The sequence below is a fragment of the Schistocerca piceifrons genome, chromosome 3, assembly GCF_021461385.2.
Source record: "Schistocerca piceifrons isolate TAMUIC-IGC-003096 chromosome 3, iqSchPice1.1, whole genome shotgun sequence".
NCBI lineage: Eukaryota > Metazoa > Arthropoda > Insecta > Orthoptera > Acrididae > Schistocerca > Schistocerca piceifrons.
Genome location: NC_060140.1, coordinates 96497476 through 96520065, shown reverse-complemented (window position 1 = coordinate 96520065; position 22590 = coordinate 96497476). Strand labels below are relative to the sequence as shown.

Here is a 22590-nt window from a genome sequence, read left to right as displayed (position 1 = left end):
ACTGCAGATGATACGAGACATCTAAGATAAATGATCTTTGTCTCTGATCCAGTTTTTTTCTTACACCGTAAGCTACGTCAAAACTAACAAGAGCTTCGTCAACCAAGAGGAGAAGAAAAGTTTAAATAAACTTCTGGCCAAAATCTTTCTTTTCACTCATCGGTATATAGTAGCCCTTCAAAAAATATTTCAAATATTTCTAGTCACGTTCTGCAATAGCGCTAAACTGAGTACCTTACTCTTATTTTCGTTCTAGGCACATCACGAATCGTGTCAACGACGAACTAGCCCCATATCACTCATAAGTACCGTGTTTTTTTAGCAACATAAACCAAACAGTATATTTCGTACAGGCAATGACACGAAGCTTATGAATAATGAAAAAAATTACTTTCAGTTTCGATTGCACCGCAGTCATGAGGTACCATAAAATGTCAATACAGCACAGTGCGCTTGTAGTTCTAACAAACAAAAGATCAAACGGTTAACAGCTATTATAATCATATGGCTTTAGTCACAAAGTGTGTCAATCTGAGCTCCCCTCTTTACAGAGTTCATATGACTACCATAGCTCTTACACTGTGCGATGATTATCACAGAATTCTGTGAGTTACGTCTTGTTATTGACGACTTAGTATCATATGCTTTAAGTATGCTGGAATGATATTTTGTAATACCTTACGATAATTACTATGATCGTACTTGGTAGTAAATATCTGTTTTGTTTAATAAGCGGCTTTATATTCGTGAATTCGACTTTAACGAATATGACGTTATTTAAATAAACGAAACAGTTCGTGTGTCGACGCAAGCAAAATGTTCAGTGACCATGTTATAGGCCAACGACAAACCTCACTTCTTCCCTTATACCGATGTTCACATTTCTCAGTAATATCTTCGTGGTGTGTGTCAACTCATGTCACGGATGCTCTGAGGCAATCTACGGATTCTAAGGCCCAATTTAAGCGATAAAGTGATGACACAGCGGCACAAGGACAGGAATGATTGCTGTGTGGTATGCAGACAGTACCTCAAGAGAGCAGCGACAGCTGTTATTGGACTGTCCCGTTACGACGTCTCGCGGCTTTCTTTCATGTTTTGATAACGTTGTCCCAATCGTTATTTGACATTTCGATGACTAAGATTTCCAGAATGTTCCACGAATGCTGAACTTTGACTACAGTAACAAATTAATCTGATGTTGGGGCCAATGGTATACATGGAAACGGAAGTCCAACCCGGATTAGTCACGACTCGCCTCTCACGTTATTTCCTGCTCACATTCCGCGTGACGCACAGTCGAATCAGACGCAATCTTTGTTGTTATCTGTTTATTTCTTTTATTACATCTGGAAGATTTCAATAGTTTCTAACATACAAACAAGCCCTAGGTGTCTAACACGTAAGTAAGCTTTTTGTGTGCGCCGGGTGGTATTTTGTGTTTCAATTCAGTTTTCCCTCTTTTCTATTTTATACCGACTCGTGCGAAGGAAAGACATTAATCGATAAAACTCCGAATGAACTCTATTTCCTCTATTGTCACGGACATTTCGGAAAAGATGCAGTATTCTTCTTTGGGTATTCTTTACCTCCTCCATTAATTCTCCCGTGTTACAAACAATGAGTCAGTAGAGCTGCTGGAGATATTATTTTCCCAGTTTTGCTGTCGCTGTCAGTACCTTTGAACTGATAACGAAATTGCTCTGTTTATGATACAGAGTATCAGCAACGCTGGAGAAGGGCAAATGCGTCAGTTAGGCATTTAGCACCCTGATCGAGAAACGACTGACTCGAAAATTACGAAGCTAAATGTTTGTGGAATAACTCCGCGAGAAGAATATGAGAACCTACGCCACTTTGTTTTTACGATGTAATGAATTCGCTTACATCGTCCTACGAAAAACGTGAATCTCTCATAATGGGATGAGGAAACGAAATGAAACTTCATTGGTTGAGAGAGTTTGTGATGTTATTTCAGTAATTACAGTATCGAGTCAGGTTTACAAAGAACTCGGCAGTACAAGCGTTACTATCAATATGACGTTGCACCCCCTGTGACCTGCATGCAGCCGGCAGCGGTGGCCGACCGGTTCTAGGCGCTGCAGTCCGGAACCGCGCGACTGCTACGGTCGCAGGTTCGAATCCCGCCTCGGGCACGGATATGTGTGATGTTCTTAGGTTTAAGCAGTTTTAAGTTCTAGGGGACTGATGACCTCAGATGTTAAGTCCCATAGTGCTCAGAGACATTTGAGCCTGCATGCATGCATTCACCGATTCGGTTGGGAAGTATGTCACAAAATTGTTCTATTGTCTCCAGACGCAGGTTGACGCAAAACTGTTGCACCCGGTACTTCATATCCTGGATTCTCACACTGGGAAGGATCTGACATGCGAGCTTGTGCAGTAAATGTTGTATCAAGGATAGATCTGGAAATGTAGCTGGCTGCGGGAGTATCTCAACATCAGGCAGACAGTTGACAGAGAGGAGTGCCATGTGTGGACGAGCATTGTACTGTTGAAAAATGGCATCGCAATATTGTGATATGAGAGGGAGCACGCAAGGCGCAGGGTGTCAGTGACATAGCTTTGCACCGTAAGAGTTACCTCAACCACTACCAGTCATGACCTGAAGTCATACCCAATGGCTCCGCACACTGTGACACCAGCAGTAAAACCACTGTGTCTCCCGAAAACATTGGAAGAACGACCTTTCCCCAGGTCGCCGCCATTCTAACGGACAATGGCCGTCTGAAGTAGAGCAGAATCGCGACTCGTGGCTAGACACAGTGCGACTCCTTTTGTCAGCAGTCCATGCTTCCCAGCTGTGGCACCACTCAAAAAAGTTCAAATGTGTGTGGAATCTTATGGGACTTAACTGCTAAGGTCATCAGTCCCTAAGCTTACACACTACTTAACCTAAATTATCCTAAGGACAAACACACACACGCATGCCTGAGGGAGGACTCGAACCCCCGCCAGGACCAGTCGCACAGTCCATGACTGCAGCTCCCCAGACTGCTCGGCTAGTCCCGTGCGGCTAGCCGCACCACTCCAAAAGCCGCCATTCGTTTCGTGGTGCTAAAGGCAGCCTATGCACGAGTTCGACGAATGGTGCAGGAGGACACAAAATATTGCAAGGAGTCCCTTATTTATTCTCAGATATAAAGGAGGTGCTTTACTGGTGCAAGCTGTCGCCAGCACACCGGTCGGCAAAGATGTAGCACAGAGATCGACAGTAGGCGCTGGATCAAGCGCGCCTATCACGAGAGAGGCCAGACACACACCGACAAGCAACACGCCGCCAACGTCCTCTCGACAGCATGTATTTAGGCTGCCCTCGGTGGCCAGAGGGCGTCACTGACGCACTAACTCACACTCCAGTTTGGCATCTGTAAGTTATTCGCAGAACGAGTCACAGACTAGGACAGTACATAGCAACCAGATTCGTGTAATAGCAAGATTACCGAAATTGTCTGCAACAGCGCTATTACTGCTGAGCTTGTACCAAAAACACGGACTCAATCAAAGTTCAGTAAAGATACTGGCTACCCATAACAACATCCTCTCCCTTGCCTCCTTATGGCACAAGCTACTATGGTGGCGAAGAGGATACTACAGTTGCGATGTTCTTGGTGCGCAATACGGCGGTCTTCCCTTCTGGTGGTCCAATGTAATTGGCTGCAACCTTGACGACGAGTATGACCACCCTCACGATCCGTTGCAATCCAACATCGGGCCACTGTCGCATCTGAGCCTAACAAATAATGCTGCACGATTTAACTAGCCAGTTAACTGGCGACCTGCAATGGGACGCTTACCCAACTCTGCTGCCTCAGACGAGTATGCGGTATCATCTTGGCCTTCACAGCGATCACTCAACATCTGACGCTGTTCGACGCCCCGTGTATACCTTAGCAAGCTTATTAATAACACTAAAAATGAAGAACACTAATGCATTCTGGTAGCTGGTATGTCTGTCACACAGCATTACAGTTTCATCATTTAGAAACCCGCTGACGGCGTGAATTACACTGTCATCTGACCATATCTTCTGGGTGCATCACTTTTTTTTTCAGGTAATGTATTACATCTACATCTACATACATACTCCGCAATCCACCATACGGTGCGTGGCGGAGGGTACCTCGTACCACAACTAGCATCTTCTCCCCCTGTTCCACTCCCAAACAGAACGAGGGAAAAATGACTGCCTATATGCCTCTGTACGAGCCATAATCTCTCTTATCTTTGTGGTCTTTTCGTGAAATATAAGTTGGCGGCAGTAAAACTGTACTGCAGTCAGCCTCAAATGCTGGTTCTCTAAATTTCCTCAGTAGCGATTCACGAAAAGAACGCCTCCTTTCCTCCAGAGACTCCCACCCGAGTTCCTGTAGCATTTCCGTAACACTCGCGTGATGATCATACCTACCAGTAACAAATCTAGCAGCCCGCCTCTGAATTGCTTCTATGTCCTCCCTCAATCCGACCTGATAGGGATCCCAAACGCTCGAGCAGTACTCAAGAATAGGTCGTATTAGTGTTTTATAAGCCGTCTCCCTTACAGATGAACCACTCTTCCCAAAATTCTACCAGTGAACCGAAGACGACTGTCCGCCTCCCCCACAACTGCCATTACATGCTTGTCCCACTTCATATCGCTCTGCAATGTTACGCCCAAATATTTAATCGACGTGACTGTGTCGAGCGCTACACTACTAACGGAGTATTCAAACATTACGGGATTCTTTTTCCTATTCATCTGCATTAATTTACATTTATCTATATTTAGAGTTAGCTGCCATTCTTTACACCAGTCACAAATCCTGTCCAAGTCATCTCGTATCCTCCTACAGTCACTCAACGACGACACCTTCCCGTACACCACAGCATCATCAGCAAACAGCCGCACATTGCTGTCCACCCTATCCAAAAGGATATATGTAGATAGAAAACAACAGCGGACCTACCACAGTTCCCTGGGGCACTCCAGATGATACCCTCACCTCCGATGAACACTCACCATCGAGGACAACGTACTGGGTTCTATTACTTAAGAAGTCTTCGAACCACTCACATATTTGGGAACCAATCCCATATGCTCGTACCTTAGTTAGGAGTCTGCAGTGGGGCACCGAGTCAAACGCTTTCCGAAAGTCAAGGAATATGGCATCCGTCTGATACCCTTCATCCATGGTTCGCAAGATATCTTGTGAAAAAAGGGCGAGTTGCGTTTCGCAGGAGCGATGCTTTCTAAAGCCGTGCTGATCCATAGACAGCAACTTCTCTGTCTCAAGGAAATTCATTATATTCGAACTGCGTACGCACTGTGGTGATACCTCCTAATATCGGATCGGACCTCCTTCTGCCCAGCATAGCGCAGCAGCTCGATGTGGCCTGGACTCAACAAGTCGCTTGAAGTCCTCTGCAGACATGTTGAGGCATGTTGCCTCTGGAGCCGTCCACAATTGCGAAAGTATTGCCGGTGCAGGATTTCGTGCAAGAACTAACCTCTAGATTATGTCGCAGAAATGTTCTATGGGATTGCATGGTGCCCGATGTGGGCGGCCAAATCATTCGCTCGAACTGTCCAGAATGTTCTTCAAACCATTGGCGAACACTGGTGGCCCACTGACATGGCGCATTGTCATCCATAAAAATTCCATCATTTTCTGAGGACATGAAGTCCACGAATGATTGCAAATGGCCTCCAAGTAGCCAGACGTAACCATTTACAGTCAATGATCGGTTCAGTTGGACCAGAGGACCCAATCCATTCCATGTAAACACAGGTCACACCATAACGAAGCCACCACCAGCTCGCATAGTGCCTTGACATCTTGGGTCCATGCTTTCATGGAATCTGCGTCACACTCGAAACCTGTCATCGGTTCTCACCAACTAAAATCGGGCTCATTTGACCAGCCCACTGTCACTGTCGCCGGTCGTCTGGTGCCATAGTCCATTAACGCCACATTTCGCGGCACTGTCCTAAAGGATACGTTCACCGTACGTCCCACATGATCCCTGCTGTTATTTCACGCAGTGGTGCTTATCTGTTAGCACTGATAACTCTACGCAAACGCCGCTGTTCTCGGTCGTGCAGTGAAGGCTGCCGGATACTGCGTTGTGCTTGGTGACAGATAATGCCTGAAATTTGGTATTCTCAGCACACTCTCGACACTGTGTACCTAGCAATACTGAACTCCCTAACGATTTCCGAAATGGAATGCCCCATGCGTCTAACTCCGACTACCATTCTGCGTTCAAAATCTGTTAATTCACGTCGTACCCTTTCCACTTGAATCACCGGAGTAGAAATAACAGCTCCGCTAATGCACTGCCCTTTTATACCTTGTGTACGTGATACTACCGCCATATGTATACGTGCATATTGCTATCGCGTGACTTTTGTTATCTCAGTGTAATTGCCAGCATTGTAGTGTAGGCATGCTCGATCAACATGTAAGCCTGTGTCATTAGGGGTGGGGGCAGTGAACTGCGCTGGTGGAGTGGGTGTTGTGTTCACTGACACGATCAGGCCAGGCGGAGAGGTTTCTAAAGACTGCAGTCTGTGCTTGCAAACTGAAGTACACAGTAAATATTCGCTACAGCAAAGGCGTCGAATCTTCTTACAAAATTGGCAGACATATTTTTAATGTACGGGTAAGGAGACAAAACTGTAGGCAAGGTTGATTTATTTTCGTGGGCTCATAAGAAGAGTTCAAAATGGTTGAAATGGCTCTGAGCACTATGGGACTTAACTTCTGAGGTCATCAGTCCCCTAGAACTTAGAATTACTTAAACCTAACTAACCTAAAGACATCACACACATCCATGCCCGAGGCAGGATTCGAACCTGCGACCGTAGCGGTCACGCGGTTCCAGATTGTAGCGCCTAGAACCGCTCGGCCACCCCGGCCGGCAGAGTACGAGTGTCGTGTAGGAATCACATGTCTAAACTGAAAGGGTCTTCTGGCAAGAATTCACAATGCCTGTGACAACAGCGAGGTTGTTCGAACGCTGTGTGTCGATCATGCTCGCATACAAGGTGTGAGGTGCCACTTCAACAGCCTTTCTGAATGAAGCTCCTTGTGTGTGTCGTTCAGATAGTAAAATTATTACAAAAATAAGTGCTTTTCGATTTCGATTTTCATCGTGGGCATCAACCCAGTGGTAAATATGCAATTTTCTCATTTTCACTTATTACTTCCGACTCAGCCGTATCCAGATCATGGTCCCTACCTCAAACTGATTATTATCATGGTAGCACCTCATACAGTTACAACTTAGACAACATTCCGTTCAGTTGAAACGTAACGTCTCGTGGAACACGCCATCACTACATTACCAGCGTTAGAATAAGCTCAACTAACACATGACAAAAACAAAATTAAAAAGGTCTTTAGAAACAGCAGAGAAAAGTCATTTTACAACTCTAAGGAAAGACACGCGGCACATGTATATCGTGATGTAATCAAGCCTAATGCGTAGTATGAACCCTCTGATGGATATCGATAATTACACATGTATGGGCTTTGGCTTCATCCAGCACTATTTGTACGTCGACGTAATGTGTTGTGCCTTACTGCTTACATTTGACGTGAGTACGAACATAGCCGTAAATTTTATAAAGTTATTTACAAAATTTCCAGTGAACGTTGTTAATCTTGAAGTGAAGAATTTATAAGTTAATTTAAATACTAACTTAGATCCTTTGTATACAATCGTAATAGTTATTCTTTCTGCATTGGCGGGATGAGTAGGTCTAATAAGGGAAACTCCTCGTCGCATCTTACCACTAAATTTAGTGGTAAGATGGCTCAAGGGTAGCCCGTTAAAAACTGAATACAGATCAAGCATGGAAACACGAAGAAGGTGTGCCGAACTGTGAAAAAAGAAGCAAAATAGAAACAGTGGACAGTCTAAATTCAAGATGTGCAACATCGAACGAATTTGAAGAATCCTGGGTTCGTAGTTATATGGCCACGGTGATGGACGACGAAGGGGAAGTTTCGTGTTCCAGTCTCCCTCGTGCCCCATTTCTTTTTCTTACAAAATTATGAACTGTCTGTCCGGTCATTGACGTGCCTGTTCGCTGTATTCAAATCTGTGTCTGTGTCGTGGTGTAACGTCCGTTTGCAACAGCGAGGTGTAAGGAAGACGTACGTATCTCGTATTTGTTCTAGACAAGTACAACATGTTATGACTCTTGCGTTCCGTTTTGGAAGTTTTGACTTTTGGATTCCTTTGTTGTAACATAGTTCACACCCGTTTGTTTGTTATTTTCATTTCTGTGAGAGGTGTATGCGGCATCACGCTTGCTCTCACTGTTCATCGCATTTACTTGCGACGGTAATATATTCTTACTACATGACTCATATTCTACAACCACTGTACACTAGGACAGTTGCCAAGACTACACAAAGAGAACAGACACGTCAATCACCGGACGAAAAATTCATAATTTTGTGAAAAGGAAAAAAATGGGGCACGAGTGATATTTGAAATCGTTTCTACCGTTTTGCAGTACAACGCCGTCACCAAACGCCAACCACGACGTCAGGGTTCTTCCAATTCAGCTCGGTGCTGCACATCTTGAGCTTGGACCGTTCACAGTTTCTATTTTTCTTCTTTTTTCCACAGTTCAGTACACCTTCTTCCTGTTTCCTTGCTTGATCAGTGTTCAGTAGTTGATGGGCTATCCACTGGGCTAGCTTATCACTAAATGTGAGGGGGTGCGATGGGGAGTTTACCTTCTACGAGAGAGCCGTGAGAAGTCGTTTGTAAGGGACAAAAATGTTTTGTATTTAGATGGAGTCTGCAAGTAATGGGAGCTGATGGAACTTCTTTGGCACCCTTTTGTTTGAAGTGCTTAAGAATACAGAAGTCACAAGTGTGAGCATTTATTACTTCGCACTTAGAAATATATATCGAACATTTATAATCTTGAAAAGTTTCAGATTTCTTCGTATAGGAAAATCCGAAGATAAGAATCATATTCCGAAGGCAACAAAGTCAACGTTCAGGGTGTTCGGAAATTCTCGTTACAAATTTCTACAAGTTTTAGAATGGTGTAAGTACATAATATTTTGAATAGGAGCCCATGTATCTACACCTACATGGATACTCTGCAAATCAAATTTAAGTGCCTCGCAGAGGGTTCATCGAACCACCTTCACAATTCCCTATTATTCCAAACTCGTATAGCGCGCAGAAAGAATGGGCACCTATATCGCTCCGTACGAGCTCTGATTTCCCTTATTTTATCTTGGTGATCGTTCCTCGCTATGTAGGTTGGTGTCAACACAATATTTTCGCATTCTGAGGAGAAAGTTGGTGATTGGAATTTCGTGAGAAGATTCCGTCGCAACGAAAAACGCCTTTCTTTTAATGATGTCCAGCCCAAATCCTGTATCATTGATGTGATACTCTCTCCCATATTTCGCGATAACATAAAATGTGCTGCCTTCCTTTGAACTTTTTCGATGTACTCCGTCAGTCCTGTCTGCTAGGGATCCTACACCGCGCAGCAGTATTCTAAAAGAGGACGGACAAGCGTAGTGTAGGCAGTCCTCCTTAAGTAGATCTGTTACATTTTCTAAGTGTCCTGCCAATAAAACGCAATCTTTGGTTAGCCTTCCCCACAACATTTTCTATGTGTTCTTTCCAATTTAAGTTGTTCGTAATTGTAAATCCTAGGTATTTAGTTGAATTTACGGCTTTTAGATTAGACTGATTTATCGTGTAACCGAAGTTTAACGAGTTTCTTTTAGTACTCATTTGGATGACCTCACACTTTTCGTTATTTAGGGTCAACTGCCACATTTCGCACCATTCCGATATCTTTTCTAAATTGTTTTGCGGTTTGTTCTGGTCTTCTGGTGACTTTATTGGTCGATAAACGACAGCGTCATCTGCTAACAACCGAAGACGGCTGCTCAGATTGTCTCGAAAGTCCCGGGTTCCCGGGGGGGTCAGGGATTTTCTCTGCCTTGTGATGACTGGGTGTTGTGTGATGTCCTTAGGTTAGTTAGGTTTAAGTAGTTCTAAGTTCTAGGGGACTGATGACCATAGCTGTTAAGTCCCATAGTGCTCATAGCCATTTTTATCTCGAAAATCGTTAATACAGATAAGGAACAGCAAAGAGCCTGTAACACTACCTTGAGGAGCTCCAGAAATCACTTCTGTTTTACTCGGTGACTTTCCGTCAATTCCATGTACGGATACATACAGTTTCCGTTCTATGACGGTTCCAGTTCAGATGTTTAACTGATCCACTTCTGCTTGAGGAACTCAATTAGACGTGACGCAGGACAATTGTTAGGCAACATTTCGAAAGGAAACATAAAGAAGCATCCACGTATTACTTGAGCACATTCGTTTGTATTAAAACTTAAACATTACGTGTTTACATTATTACAAAATAAGAAAGGACCCAGAATACTGTACGTACAGCGGCTCGGTGCACCCACCACCGACGTTATTACAGTGTTGTACCTACAAAGCATGTTCTGCTACACTCTACGTCCCACTTGGTGTCACTTCAGTTTCCAGTGCAGCGACCAGAACTCTTGTAAGCAGGTCTTCCCCTGTCTCTACAGGAGTCTCGTAAATTAAACTTTGCATACGACGTCACAAGAAGTAGTGCACGTCATCCTGTCTACCCTATTAGATACCAGGACAAGCAAGTCCTTAGACTTTTCTTTTTCCTTCACCAGACGTGGACGCGTTACACACCTGGATTGTGTGTGTGTGTGTGTGTGTGTGTGTGTGTGTGTGTGTGTGTTTTGGGAACTTATGGGCGCCCAACGGCGAGGTTATCAGCGCCCTGACATCGATGAAAACAAACAAATGTCGATAAGAAGAAAAACTGTCGTACACGCATGCACACGAAACGACCACACACTGACTATCGCACAGACGCTCTCATATGCACTAAAACCAATGAGGAGGCAAGACAGCTAATCGAGAAAGTAAAAGAGGGAAAACAAACCACAAAAGAGCTAAAAGAACAGCACAGGGAAATGAGACTGGCTGACCACTTATGAAAAAATTTGGGTGAACCTGAATCTAAATCGTCGTAGAACCGAAACAGTACGTTTCTGGGCATGGGTTCCTATTCAAAATATTACGTACTCACTCCTCTCTACAAGCCCTACAAGTTTGTAACGACGACTTCCTGACGCCCTATATAAAAACTAACCAAATACGAGGTACAAAAACTATGTAATTCGAGCATGCCCACTTTTAAAATTCCGCAAACTGACATACATCTGCAGGTAGATTTTTGTCAATGGTAGTCTGTCCTTTTATTGAAAGTGGCATGTTATACAGCGCTCAAATAAAAATGAGAAGTTTAAGGCTAGCCATTTGATAAATTACATTCGCTGAAACGCCCGACTGCAACCGGAAAAAGGTACGAACGCTTCCTGATCGCACTTCTCGTATCACGAAGCAACAGTGGTCCTGTTTGCAGGTGGAGCTAGGCTATTCGAACTCGATCGATCTACCTGACAAAAGCAGCACTTTATTCTTTTCCTTCGAGTATAAGTAAGGCGGGGAACGTCCACTCACCTCTGTCTGGGCGTAGCTGCGCCTCGTGCAAGTGACGTGTGCCCAGGAGGAGGTAACGCGTTCCAGCATGGCCGCAAGCCCATAGCTGCCGTACATGCAGAGCACCACGCCGTTCACGAAGAACGAAGCCAAGGCGGACGGCATCTCGGTCGACACTCCCTACACTGGTGACTGCACTGCAGCTTACTCCACTGCAACCGTTCTACTACTGCGGCAGCCCGCCGAATGCCCGAACAGATGCCCGCTAGCAAGTCGGACGGGTGTCGGTGCTGTCGAATCGCTTATCCAGGGAGAGGCGCGACGTGCAGGAACTAGCGGCAGATATCCGTAACTCCGTCACGGCGGTCTAATGGCACCACGGCTGCCTCCGAAGTTCTTGCAGTACCCGCGGGCGCGCGACAGTGTAAACGGTTATATACGCGCTCGGTGACTGTTGTACTCTTGCTGTAATTTGTGCCCCGGGTCTCTTTTATTCTTCTTTTCTTCGTATTCCCGCCGTGATAAGCAAATGTGAATGGGTCGTGAACTCAACCCGTTACTATCGGCTAGCGTAAGACACTCTGAGGTCGGATTTCGTCACTGCATTCCCCACCACTTTTACTGATTGTAGACGTCCTCGGCCAATAGGTTCTACACTAGTGTTTAAACGTTAACTGTAATGAATAAACGAGTGCTTCTTTGCTAATTAGCATGGCGCAAGAGTTACAAAATAAAATAAATCCACAAAAAAAACATCGGTGAACAAGAGTGTCCGAAACATGGAGTGAGAGAGTTATAGCATGGCTCGTTGGACGGGACATTAATAGAAATTATGTTGCCGAAGAAGGTGATAATGAAGAGTCTAATGTAGGGCTGAAAATAAATTTCAAAAGTCGTTCAGTAGGTTAAGTTCAACGCTACGTATCTAGAAAACCACACTTCGATTTCCGATGGCCTCTAGGTATTATATATATATATATATATATATATATATATATATATATATATATATATATAGAAATGTTGGAACACGTGAGACAATACCGACACTACAACTTATCTTAGAAAATAGATTAAGGAAAGGCATACCTACGTTTCTAGCATTTGTAGACTTAGGGAAAGCTTTTGACAATGTTGACAGAAATACTCTCTTTCAAATTCTGAAGATGGCAGGGGTAAAATACAGGGAGCGAAAGGCTATTTACAATTTGTACAGAAACCAGATGGCAGTTATAAGAGTCGAGGGACATGAAAGGGAAGCAGTGGTTGGGAAGGGAGTGAGACAGGGTTGTAGCCTATTCCCGATGTTATTCAATCTGTATATTGAGCAAGCAGTAAAGGAAACAAAAGAAAAAATCGGAGTGGGAATTAAAATCCATGGAGAAAAAATAAAAACTTCGAGGTTCGCCGATGATATTGTAATTCTGTCAGAGACAGCAAGAGACCTGGAAGAGCAGCTGACCGGAATGGACAGTGTCTTGAAAGAAGGATATAAGATGAACATCAACAAAAGCAAAACGAGGATAACGGAATGTAGTCGAATTAAATCTGACGATGGTGCGGGAATTAGATTAGGAAATGAGACGCTAAAGTAGTAAAGGAGATTTGCTATTTGGAGAGCAAAATAACTAATGATGGTCGAAGTAGAGAGGATATAAAATGTAGACTGGCAATGGCAAGGAAAGCGTTTCTCAAGAAGAGAAATGTGTTAACATCGAGTATAGATTTAAGTGTCAGGAAGTCTTTTCTGAAAGTATTTGTATGGATTGTAGTTATGTATGGAAGTGAAACGTGTACGATAAATAGTTTAGACAAGAAAAGAATAGAAGCTTTCGAAATGTGGTGCTACAGAAGAATGCTGAAGATTAGATGGGTAGATCACATAACTAATGAGGAGGTATTGAATAGAATTGGAGAGAAGTTTGTGGCACAACGTGACTACAAGAAGGGATCGGTTGGTAGGGTATATTCAGAGGCATCAAGGCATCACCAATTTAGTATTGGAGGGCAGCGTGGAGTGTAAAAATCGTAGAGGGAGACCAAGAGATGAATACACTAAACAGATTCAGAAGGATGTAGGTTGCAGTAGGTACTGGGAGATGAAGAAGCTTGCACAAGATAGAGTAGCATGGAGAGCTGCATCAAACCTGTCTCAGGACTGAAGACCACGTGAACAACATATATATATATATATATATATATATATATATATATATATATATATATATATATATATATCACTTGCCGCCTCTGTCACCTCTGCCAGTCGTACGCTAATGTGAATACTGCTACGGTGTATAGTGGTTCGAAGTCTTTCAGTGAATCCCATTGTTAAGCAAATCTAATTCCATCGTGGGCTCTGGAGTGTGAAACAGCAGTTAGTTGGTGAAATGTAATGGTATTGTACCAACTGCCGTTACTTTGATACTGTTTTATTAGGCAACCAGTTTCGATGTTCCAGTCACGTCATCTTCAGGCCTGTCGCATGAATGACACTAACAAGGGAAACACCACATCACACCTCCTTCAGATTTAGTGCTAAAATGGCTCAGTGGGTTGTCAGTCAAACACTGAAAGTTCAAGCATGAGAACAAGAAGAAAGTGTACAGAACTGTGAGAAAAGAAGCAGAATAGAAAAAGTGAATGGTCCCAGCTCAAGATGTGTAACATCGGGCGACTCGCAAAAATTACAGTGCCGTGGTTGTGTGGCCACGGTGATAGAGTAAAAAGCGGCAGAACCGTGTTCGATCCTCCCTTATACCTAATCTTCTCTTTTTTACGAATTTGTTAACTGTCCGTCCTGTCATTGACATTTCTGTTCTCTTTCTGTAGTCTTTGCAATTTTCATACTCTACACTGGTCATTGATTTTTGAGTCATGTGATATGAATATATTACCGTCGCAAGTTAATGTGATGAATGGTGACACGAGGCGAGATGCCGCAAAGACCTCTCGCGGAAATGAAAGCAACAAATAAAGTTGCGTGAACTATGGTAACACCGAAGGAATTAAGGAGTCAAAACTTCCAAATCGGAACGCAAGATGCACTACTTGTGTAGAACAAATAGGAGGTACGTACGTCTGGAGGTCCCTTCGTAACATATCGCTGTTGCAAACGGATGTTCAAACACCATACAGACACAAATTTGAATACAGGTAACAGACACGTCAATGATCGGACGGACAGCTCATAATTTTGCGGAAAAAAAAGTGGTGGGACGACGGAGATCTGAACCCGGATCTCCCCCATCGCAGCCCAATATCATGACATGATCACGACTCCACACTCAGTGACAGTAGCTCGATGTTGCACATTTTGATCTTGAAACCTTTCACTGCTTCTATTTTGTTTCTTTTTTTCCACAGTTCAGTATACAACCTTCCTCTTTGCCTGATCTGTGTTCAGTTTTTGACGGGCTGTCCAATGGGGCAGTGTTACCACTAAACTCGGTGGGGTGCGATGGGGATTTTCTCTCGTAAGTGCCACTTGTGCATCTGTAAGACAAGGCGTCAATATTCGCATCATGTGCTGCTGAGACCCGAAATTCATGAGCATGCTGTGGTCTTCACACATGTGATAGCAAACTGAGTTTGGCCGGCCTGGGTGGCCGAGCGGCTCTGGGCGCTTCAGTCCGAAACCGCGCTGCTGCTACGGTCGCAGGCTCGAATCCTGCCTCGAGCACGGATGTGTGTGATGTCCTTAGGTTAGTTAGGTTTAAGTAGTTCTAAGTCTAGGGGACTGATGACCTCAGATGTTAAGTCCCATAGTGCTCAGAGCCATTTGAAGCATTTGAAACTGAGTCACTGTCACAAGTGTGAAGAGCACAGATGTTCATGAAGCTGTGGAACCAGATACGAATAATGATGCCTTGTCTTCTACACGCACCGGTGGTACTTGGCGTCATTCACGCACAGGCCTGATGATTACGTGATTGGAATGTCGAAACTGGTAGCCTAATAAAACAATATCAAAATAACGGCCGATGGTGCAATATTGTTAAGTCCCCCTGTAAGTCGCTACGGAAGGCACTTCAAATGCAGGAAGTCCAGAGCACCACACATCCAATAGGACCAAACCTGATAAAGCACTGTGGGTTCAAATCAATCTGCGGGTTGATGATAACTTTTCTGTCAAACCGAAGAGATGCGTTACAAATAGAAACAAAACATGTAAAATTCCATCATTACACCTAAAGTAATGTAGTATGGCTTGTTCGTTGGAAGATGTTGAGGGGAAGATTCAGCTGCCTAATTAGACAGGTTTTCTTTCCTCATGCACGGTGGCACGATATGTGAATATTGCTTCGCAAGTGGACACGTTGAGTGTAGGTGACTGTGATGAATGCGTATGTAGTTTTAGTGTCGCCTATATGTTGTTGATGATGAGGAAAAAGAGATAGTTTAAAACCCAGTGCTAGCACATTGCCCGCTTCTCTCGAATAGCACCAAAGGGGCCGCCAAGCTGAAAGTCAACATCCGGTGGACAGATCACCGTCAACAACGTCACATGCCCTCACATGATTTGACACTGCGGAGAGGTCTGAAGATTAATGCTGGACTTTGGCGCAACGTCTGACAATCAAGAAGTGTACGCCACCCCCTCTCTCCCAACTTCTCCTCCCCAGTCGCCAAATTCTGGTATCGCAAATTTATTGACATCTATGATTCGAATTTGTGTCGAGGTCCGGTGAACCGGCCAGTCTGTGGATGGTTTTTAGGCGGTTTTCCATCTGCCTCGGCGAATGCCGGCTGGTTCCTCTTATTCCGCCTCAGTTACACTATGTCGGCGATTGCTGCGCAAACAAGTTCTCCACGTACGCGTACACCACCATTACTCTACCACGCAAACATAGGGGTTACACTCGTCTGGTGTGAGACGTTCCCTGGGGGGTCCAACGGGGGCCGAAACGCACAATAACCCTGGGTTCGATGTGAGGCGGCGGAGGGGTGAAGTAAACTGCGGCAGTCGTCGTGGGGTTGTGGACCACTGCGGCTGCGGCGGGGACGGAGCATCTCCGCCGTTTCTAGGTCCCCGGTTAACGTACAACATACATACAACATGATTCGAAACAGATTCCTTTGGGTCCAGTACCACTGTACTAGCGTGCGATAGCGACTCCATTTGATGTATCTAGATCCCTGCTGGAAGTAACGAAAGAGCCCTGGGGTTGCAATATGTGCACCGCCAAACAGAGCATAAATCTTGTTTAAGATATATGTCAACGCCTACACAGAACGTTCGGTGGCCACAGCAATAAGTGAACAGAATAACATATCGGCGTCGTGGTATTCCGTATGGGACGCTGTTTCTGAAAATATGTTTTAATAATGCAGAAAGGAATAACATGATCTAAATTACCACTAGCCCAACCACTACAGTTGACAAAACAAGGCGAAATAATTTTACTTCCCCTCTTGTTTTGCCATCTGCATCCTTAAATTTGTTCGTCCACTTTTAACTAATTACCATTAACATACGTGAATATAAAGCTTCCTGGCAGATTAAAATTGTGTGCCGGACCGAGACTCGAACTCGGGACCTTTGCCTTTCGGGGGCAAGAGCTCTACCATTTTTTTTTCTTTTTTTTCGCTACAGTAGTTTGCGTTTGGTCTGGGCGGGCGTCACAGGATATCCGTTCAGCTGATCGTTGAGTCCTTGACTCAGTTTTTTTATTACAGAGAGCACGCAGCCTCCTAACCGAACACGCTGAGCTACCGTGCCGGCACCACTGAGCTACCCAAGCGCGACTCACGCCCGGTGCTCACAGCTTCACTTCTGCCAGTATCTCGTCTCATACCTTCCAAACTTTACAGAAGCTCTCCTGCGATCCCCGCACAACTAGCACTCCTGAAAGAAAGGATATTGCGGAGAAATGGCTTAGCCACAGCCTGCGGGATGTTTCCAGAACGAGTTTTTCACCCTGCGGCGGAGTGTGCGCACTTAGCTGCAGAGTGAAAATCTCATTCTGGATACGTGAATATAATCTGCATTTTCATAAAGCAGAAAGGTTGGCCTTCAGTTTTAAAGAATATAACACCCGATCTAATTTTGTGCTAAGTTTATGTATGTAATTCATTTTATAATTTATTTTCACTGTTTCTAGTTAATGCTTTCATTATAGGGCGAAATCATTAACTGTTTCGTAACTTAAATTCTATTGTTGACTTATAAACAAATATAAATTCTGTACTAATTATAAACAGTTGGAAGACGAAATACTAGTAATCTTGAAGTATCTATGTAGCTCTATTTGAAAGCATGTTAGCAAAGCCAGCCCTTCATTAATACCAAAGTAATTAACAGTTTTATCAATAGAATTGTTTGCGTAACTACATATGTTAATTTCATGATTCAAACAAATAATTCGGCTTAACCCTTGTAGCAGAAGAAACTTTTAAAAAGAAACAATTTTTCTATGTATTCAGTTAATTTAATGACTTAAGTTTTTATTCTAATTTTTGTAAATTAAACTTGGAAAAATGTGTAGTTTCACGACCTATTATTGTGGGGATATATAAGGACCTAATTTTTGGGCCCGAGACAGTCAGTCCACAGCTGGGTTTCAGACGAGAGACCTGTATTGGTTAGAACAACAATGCTTCAACTTATCTGTGAAATAAGTGTTACACAATTAGGCCGTGTGACAGTGTCTGCTCCATACATACCTGATTATTCCGAAAGAACTGTGAATTATGTGGTTATGTTTTTACTGTTCATAGATATTCAACAGTAAACTACTTTAGCAGTATGTGGATGTTCGCCTGAAATCTATTAATGAGGCTTATCGAAAGTTAAACAGCAGTACACTGGTCATATTAAATGTGTATATTGGGTGGGGGGTGGGGGAGGGGGGTGAAAAGTGAAAGTAAACATCAAAAATGGTTCAAATGGCTCTGAGCACTATGGGACTTAACATCTGAGGCCATCAGTCCCCTAGAACTTAGAACTACTTAAACCTAACTAACCTAAGGAAATCACACACATCCGTGCCCGAGGCAGGATTCGAACCTGCGACCGTAGGGGTCGCGCGGTTCCAGACTGAAGCGCCTAGAGCCGCTCGGCCACACCGGCCGGCAAGAAAACATCTATGAAACTCCAATGTGCAACTGTCAGCTACATCATTTACAGTAGACAGTACTGCACTTTTGCACCCCATTTTTCAGACAGTACGTCGACACCGAGATCAACAAACAAAGAAATAAAGAAGACGAACCGTCACACATTGGTGCCCGTGTGAGGATATTTGCATGTGGGCACAATAAACTAGAACCTGCAAACTTTGAACAGTGAAATCAAGAGCGATTTATAGTGCACAAAGTGCAACAGCTACTCAGTTCTTGGGTTTCATGGTCACGGTATGACAGCAGCCAATCAGCAAGTGGTTTCTATGGAAGCAGCCATTGAGTACAGGAGCAGCGAATCAGCACACAGGTGGACACAGCTGACTGGGATAAACAAGTCTTCACCAAGAGAACTACAACTTGCCATGCTGTGCAGACGGTGGACCGAGATGACGACTGCAGCAGCAGCAACAACAGAAGCAGGACACGAGTGACTGAAAAATAAGGTATTTCGTAGCAGAAGCCGTTTTATATTAGGTGATACATAATGAATGGTCTTAACAAACAAGACAATGTGATTGAAAAGAAAGCTGCAGACGATAAGTTGTTAAATGAACAGAAGGACATAAGTGGGACTGGTTCTGTAGATCGATAGTGGTTATAAATCAAACATGAATACGAGTTTGAATAATGGGGACGAGTGTCCTGTTGTATATGAAATGACAAAAGCGGCATCTACATTGTGCGGTGATGTGAGCGAAATGGACGAAAACGGTACTGAAGGGAGTGAGATTAAGGAGTTTAAGGAGGGGAACCTAGTAGCAAAAATGAGCAAGAACGAAAGTTTATGGCAAACGGAAAAGTGGAAGCGATGTTAAGGCAAATTATGAGTAGTTTGAGTTGTTTGAGTAATATAGCGACAAAAGAAGATATTAGTAGGATGGAAAATAGCATGAAAAAGGATATTAGTAGGTTGGGAAATAGCATAAAGAAAGTACATAATACTAATGAGAAATTAACGTTGAGTAGTAAATGTGTAGAAGAGAGACAGAAACTTTGTGATGACAATAGTAGGAAGGTGGAGGTTTCCAAGAAATTTTGTGCTGAAAGTAGAGTTAAACTTAACCATTAAAAATGATTCAGAAACTGCGGTAGAAAAGAAGCGTGCAATAGTGGTAGAAGAAAAACTGGTAAAAGTAAATGAAAACGTAGATTCAAAATTGACTTAAATGGAGGAAAAGCTGGAAGAGGTACAAAATCTAAAGCATATAGAGAGTGAAAGTGGGTCTGATTCTGACAGCAGTTGTAATGATGATGGCAACGACGAATCCAGTTGTGATGAGGATGGGGTGTTTGAATTTGTAGTTGATAATGATGGCAATGTGTGAAATAAAAAAAGAATAGAGGAGGATAATGTTTGGTCTGTACGTCGACACCGAGGACGACAAACAAAGAAATAACGCAGGCGAATGCTGTCACACGGTGTATGGTTACGCAATTTGCTTCATAGTTACCGAGCGCTAGTTATGTGCTCCATATTTTCTCACGGCTCAAGACCAAGAGACGAAAAATTTAGTCTGCATCAGTGTCTCTCTGGTAGGGATTGGGAAGACCGCTCGGTAAAATCGACACCGGTATTTTAGTTCTGAATAACCGATATTTTTCTGTATTTGTTTGGTCTCGGTTACCACAGTTTTTATTATTTTTTACTAATAACCCAGTAAAAACCCGAAATATCTATTAGCTATAACAGCAATGTTAAAATTTTTCGTTTTTAAATAAACCTTTTTTTTGTGAGAAAAAGGAGTAATTTACATTCGTAAAATTTGCATTGGTTTGACACCTTGCGTTATTATAGAAAATGGGAAGAGCGATCAGTGCTATTTTAATAACAGTGTCGACAGAATCGAACAGCAAATACATGGCGTAAGAATCGGTTCAACACTACTGAGACAATAACGTCACTGTTGCTGTGTGTCGTGGCTTAATGTTCGCGTGTACGTGCCGTGTGCAAGAGTTGCCCTCCACCTTGTCTGGATGGTAGTTACTGGCTGTCATCACTGGACATCAGTTGTATTGCAGAATGGCACCGCTACTAGTCTTGAAATATCTTTACGAAGTTAGGTAGTAATGAAGTACAATGCTTCACTTCCTTTAAAAGATTAGAGTTGTCTGCCATTTCTGTGAAATAATAGAAGAGGAAGGACATTATGGTGACAGTAATAAATTAAAAACTTAAAAGATTCATTCATAGTATACAATAAAAAGAGAAGGTAGCTGGTCTGCTGCCTGTGTCTGCGCGACACACCTTTCCCTGTTTGTAACCGTTGAAGACGGACAAATTAATAAGAAAAACAGTTCTTCATCCTCGGTTTTCACCCTTTAGAACTGAGCTTTCGTAATGTCCAAATAGTGTTGCGATCCCCGATTACAACATGATTTTTAAGCTGAGTTAAAAAAAAAGAAGCAGAATGAATAGGAAAATACTGGCGATTTTTACTAGTATTTAACCACTTATTACTTTTCGAGAAAAGCAGCCAACACTGGATGATCTAGTTGTCTTTCACTTGACTGTTTAATGTAATATTTTGAATCTTGTAACTTGAAACTGAGTCAGTCAAAATTGTCAATTTTTGTTTGATTTCTCCGTTTATTATAGGAAGTAAAAAATTGGTTGTTTCGGAAACGGGTTGTTTTAAGTAGTTTTAACAGCCAGATTAAAGTGACGTGGAAAAATACAGATACAACCAAAAACCGGTTGGTTCAGCGATAACCGCCATCCCTACTCTCTTGGTGCAAGAATATTCGTCATCAACACCTCCACTTTTCGTACACCCTAGGATTTACTTTGTACTTCTCTAAATACGCGTGTTTTGTGATTCTGTAAAATAATATAGTATCCTTCTGAGATGAGAATAAGTTTATTGTGCGAGGGTGAGTCAAATGAAAACCTTAAATATTTTTAAAAATATTATTCACTGTGCAGAAGTGGTGCAAAGCTATATCACTTTTCAACATAATCTTCCCCACGCTCAATGCAAGTCCTCCAGCGCTTACAAAGTGCGTAAATTCCTTTAGAAAAATTTCTTTTGGTAGTCCACGCAACCACCCATGCACTGTGTGGCTTACCTCTTGATGAGAACGGAACTTCTTTCCTCACATTGCGTCTACGAGTGGTCCAAACATAGGGAAATCACTTGGGGCAAGGTCTGGTGAGTATGGTGGATGAGGAAGACACTCAAACTGCAGGTCTGTGATTGTTGCATCTGTTGCACGGGCAATGTGGGGCCTTGCATTGTCATGTTGCAAAAGTACACCTGCTGACAGCAGTCCACGTCCCTTTGATTTGATTGCAGGCCGCAAATGATTTTTAGGAGATCTGCGTATGATTCAGTGGTGACAGTAGTCCCTTTATGCATGTAATGCTCCAAAATGACGCCTTTTCGTCTCAAAGTTCAAAACTTCTTTGGTTTTGGTGATGAGGAATGGCGCCGTTCCTTGCTCGCTCTCTTCGTTTCCGGTTGGTGGAAGTGAAAACGGGTTTCGTCCCTAGAACGATTCTTGCGAGGAAGCCATCACTTTCTCGTTCAAAGCGCCGAAGAAGTTCTTCACAAGCATCAACACGTCGTTCTCTCATTTCAGGAGTCAGCTGCCGTGGCACCCATCTTGCAGACACTTTGTGAAACTGGAGCACATCATGCACAATGTGGTGTGCTGACCCATGACTAATCTGTAAACATGCTGCAATGTCATGTAGTGTCACTCCTCGGTTTTCCTTCACTATGGCTTCAACTGCTGCAATGTTCTGTGGAGTCACAACTCCTTGTGCCTGACCTGGACGAAGAGCATTTTCCACTGAAGTCACATCATTTGCGAACTTCCTACTCAATTCTTAGACTTGCTGCTGTGACAGACATGCATCACCATACTGAACCTTCATTCGTCGATGACTTTCAATAGGTTTCACACCTTCAC

General features: G+C 43.3%; 1 protein-coding gene across 2 annotated transcripts in view; it reads right to left on the bottom strand.

Moving 5' to 3' along the window:
• LOC124790156 (solute carrier family 2, facilitated glucose transporter member 1-like) overlaps positions 1-11983 on the bottom strand; it is a 69964-nt gene extending 57981 nt beyond the window's left edge. For both annotated transcript variants that reach the window (XM_047257750.1, XM_047257751.1), the window contains exon 1: positions 11575-11983. In XM_047257750.1, the coding sequence (XP_047113706.1) occupies positions 11575-11718 (144 nt within the window). In that variant the 5' untranslated portion in view covers positions 11719-11983. The remainder of the gene's footprint in view (positions 1-11574) is intronic.
• Between the last annotated feature and the right edge of the window lie 10607 nt (positions 11984-22590).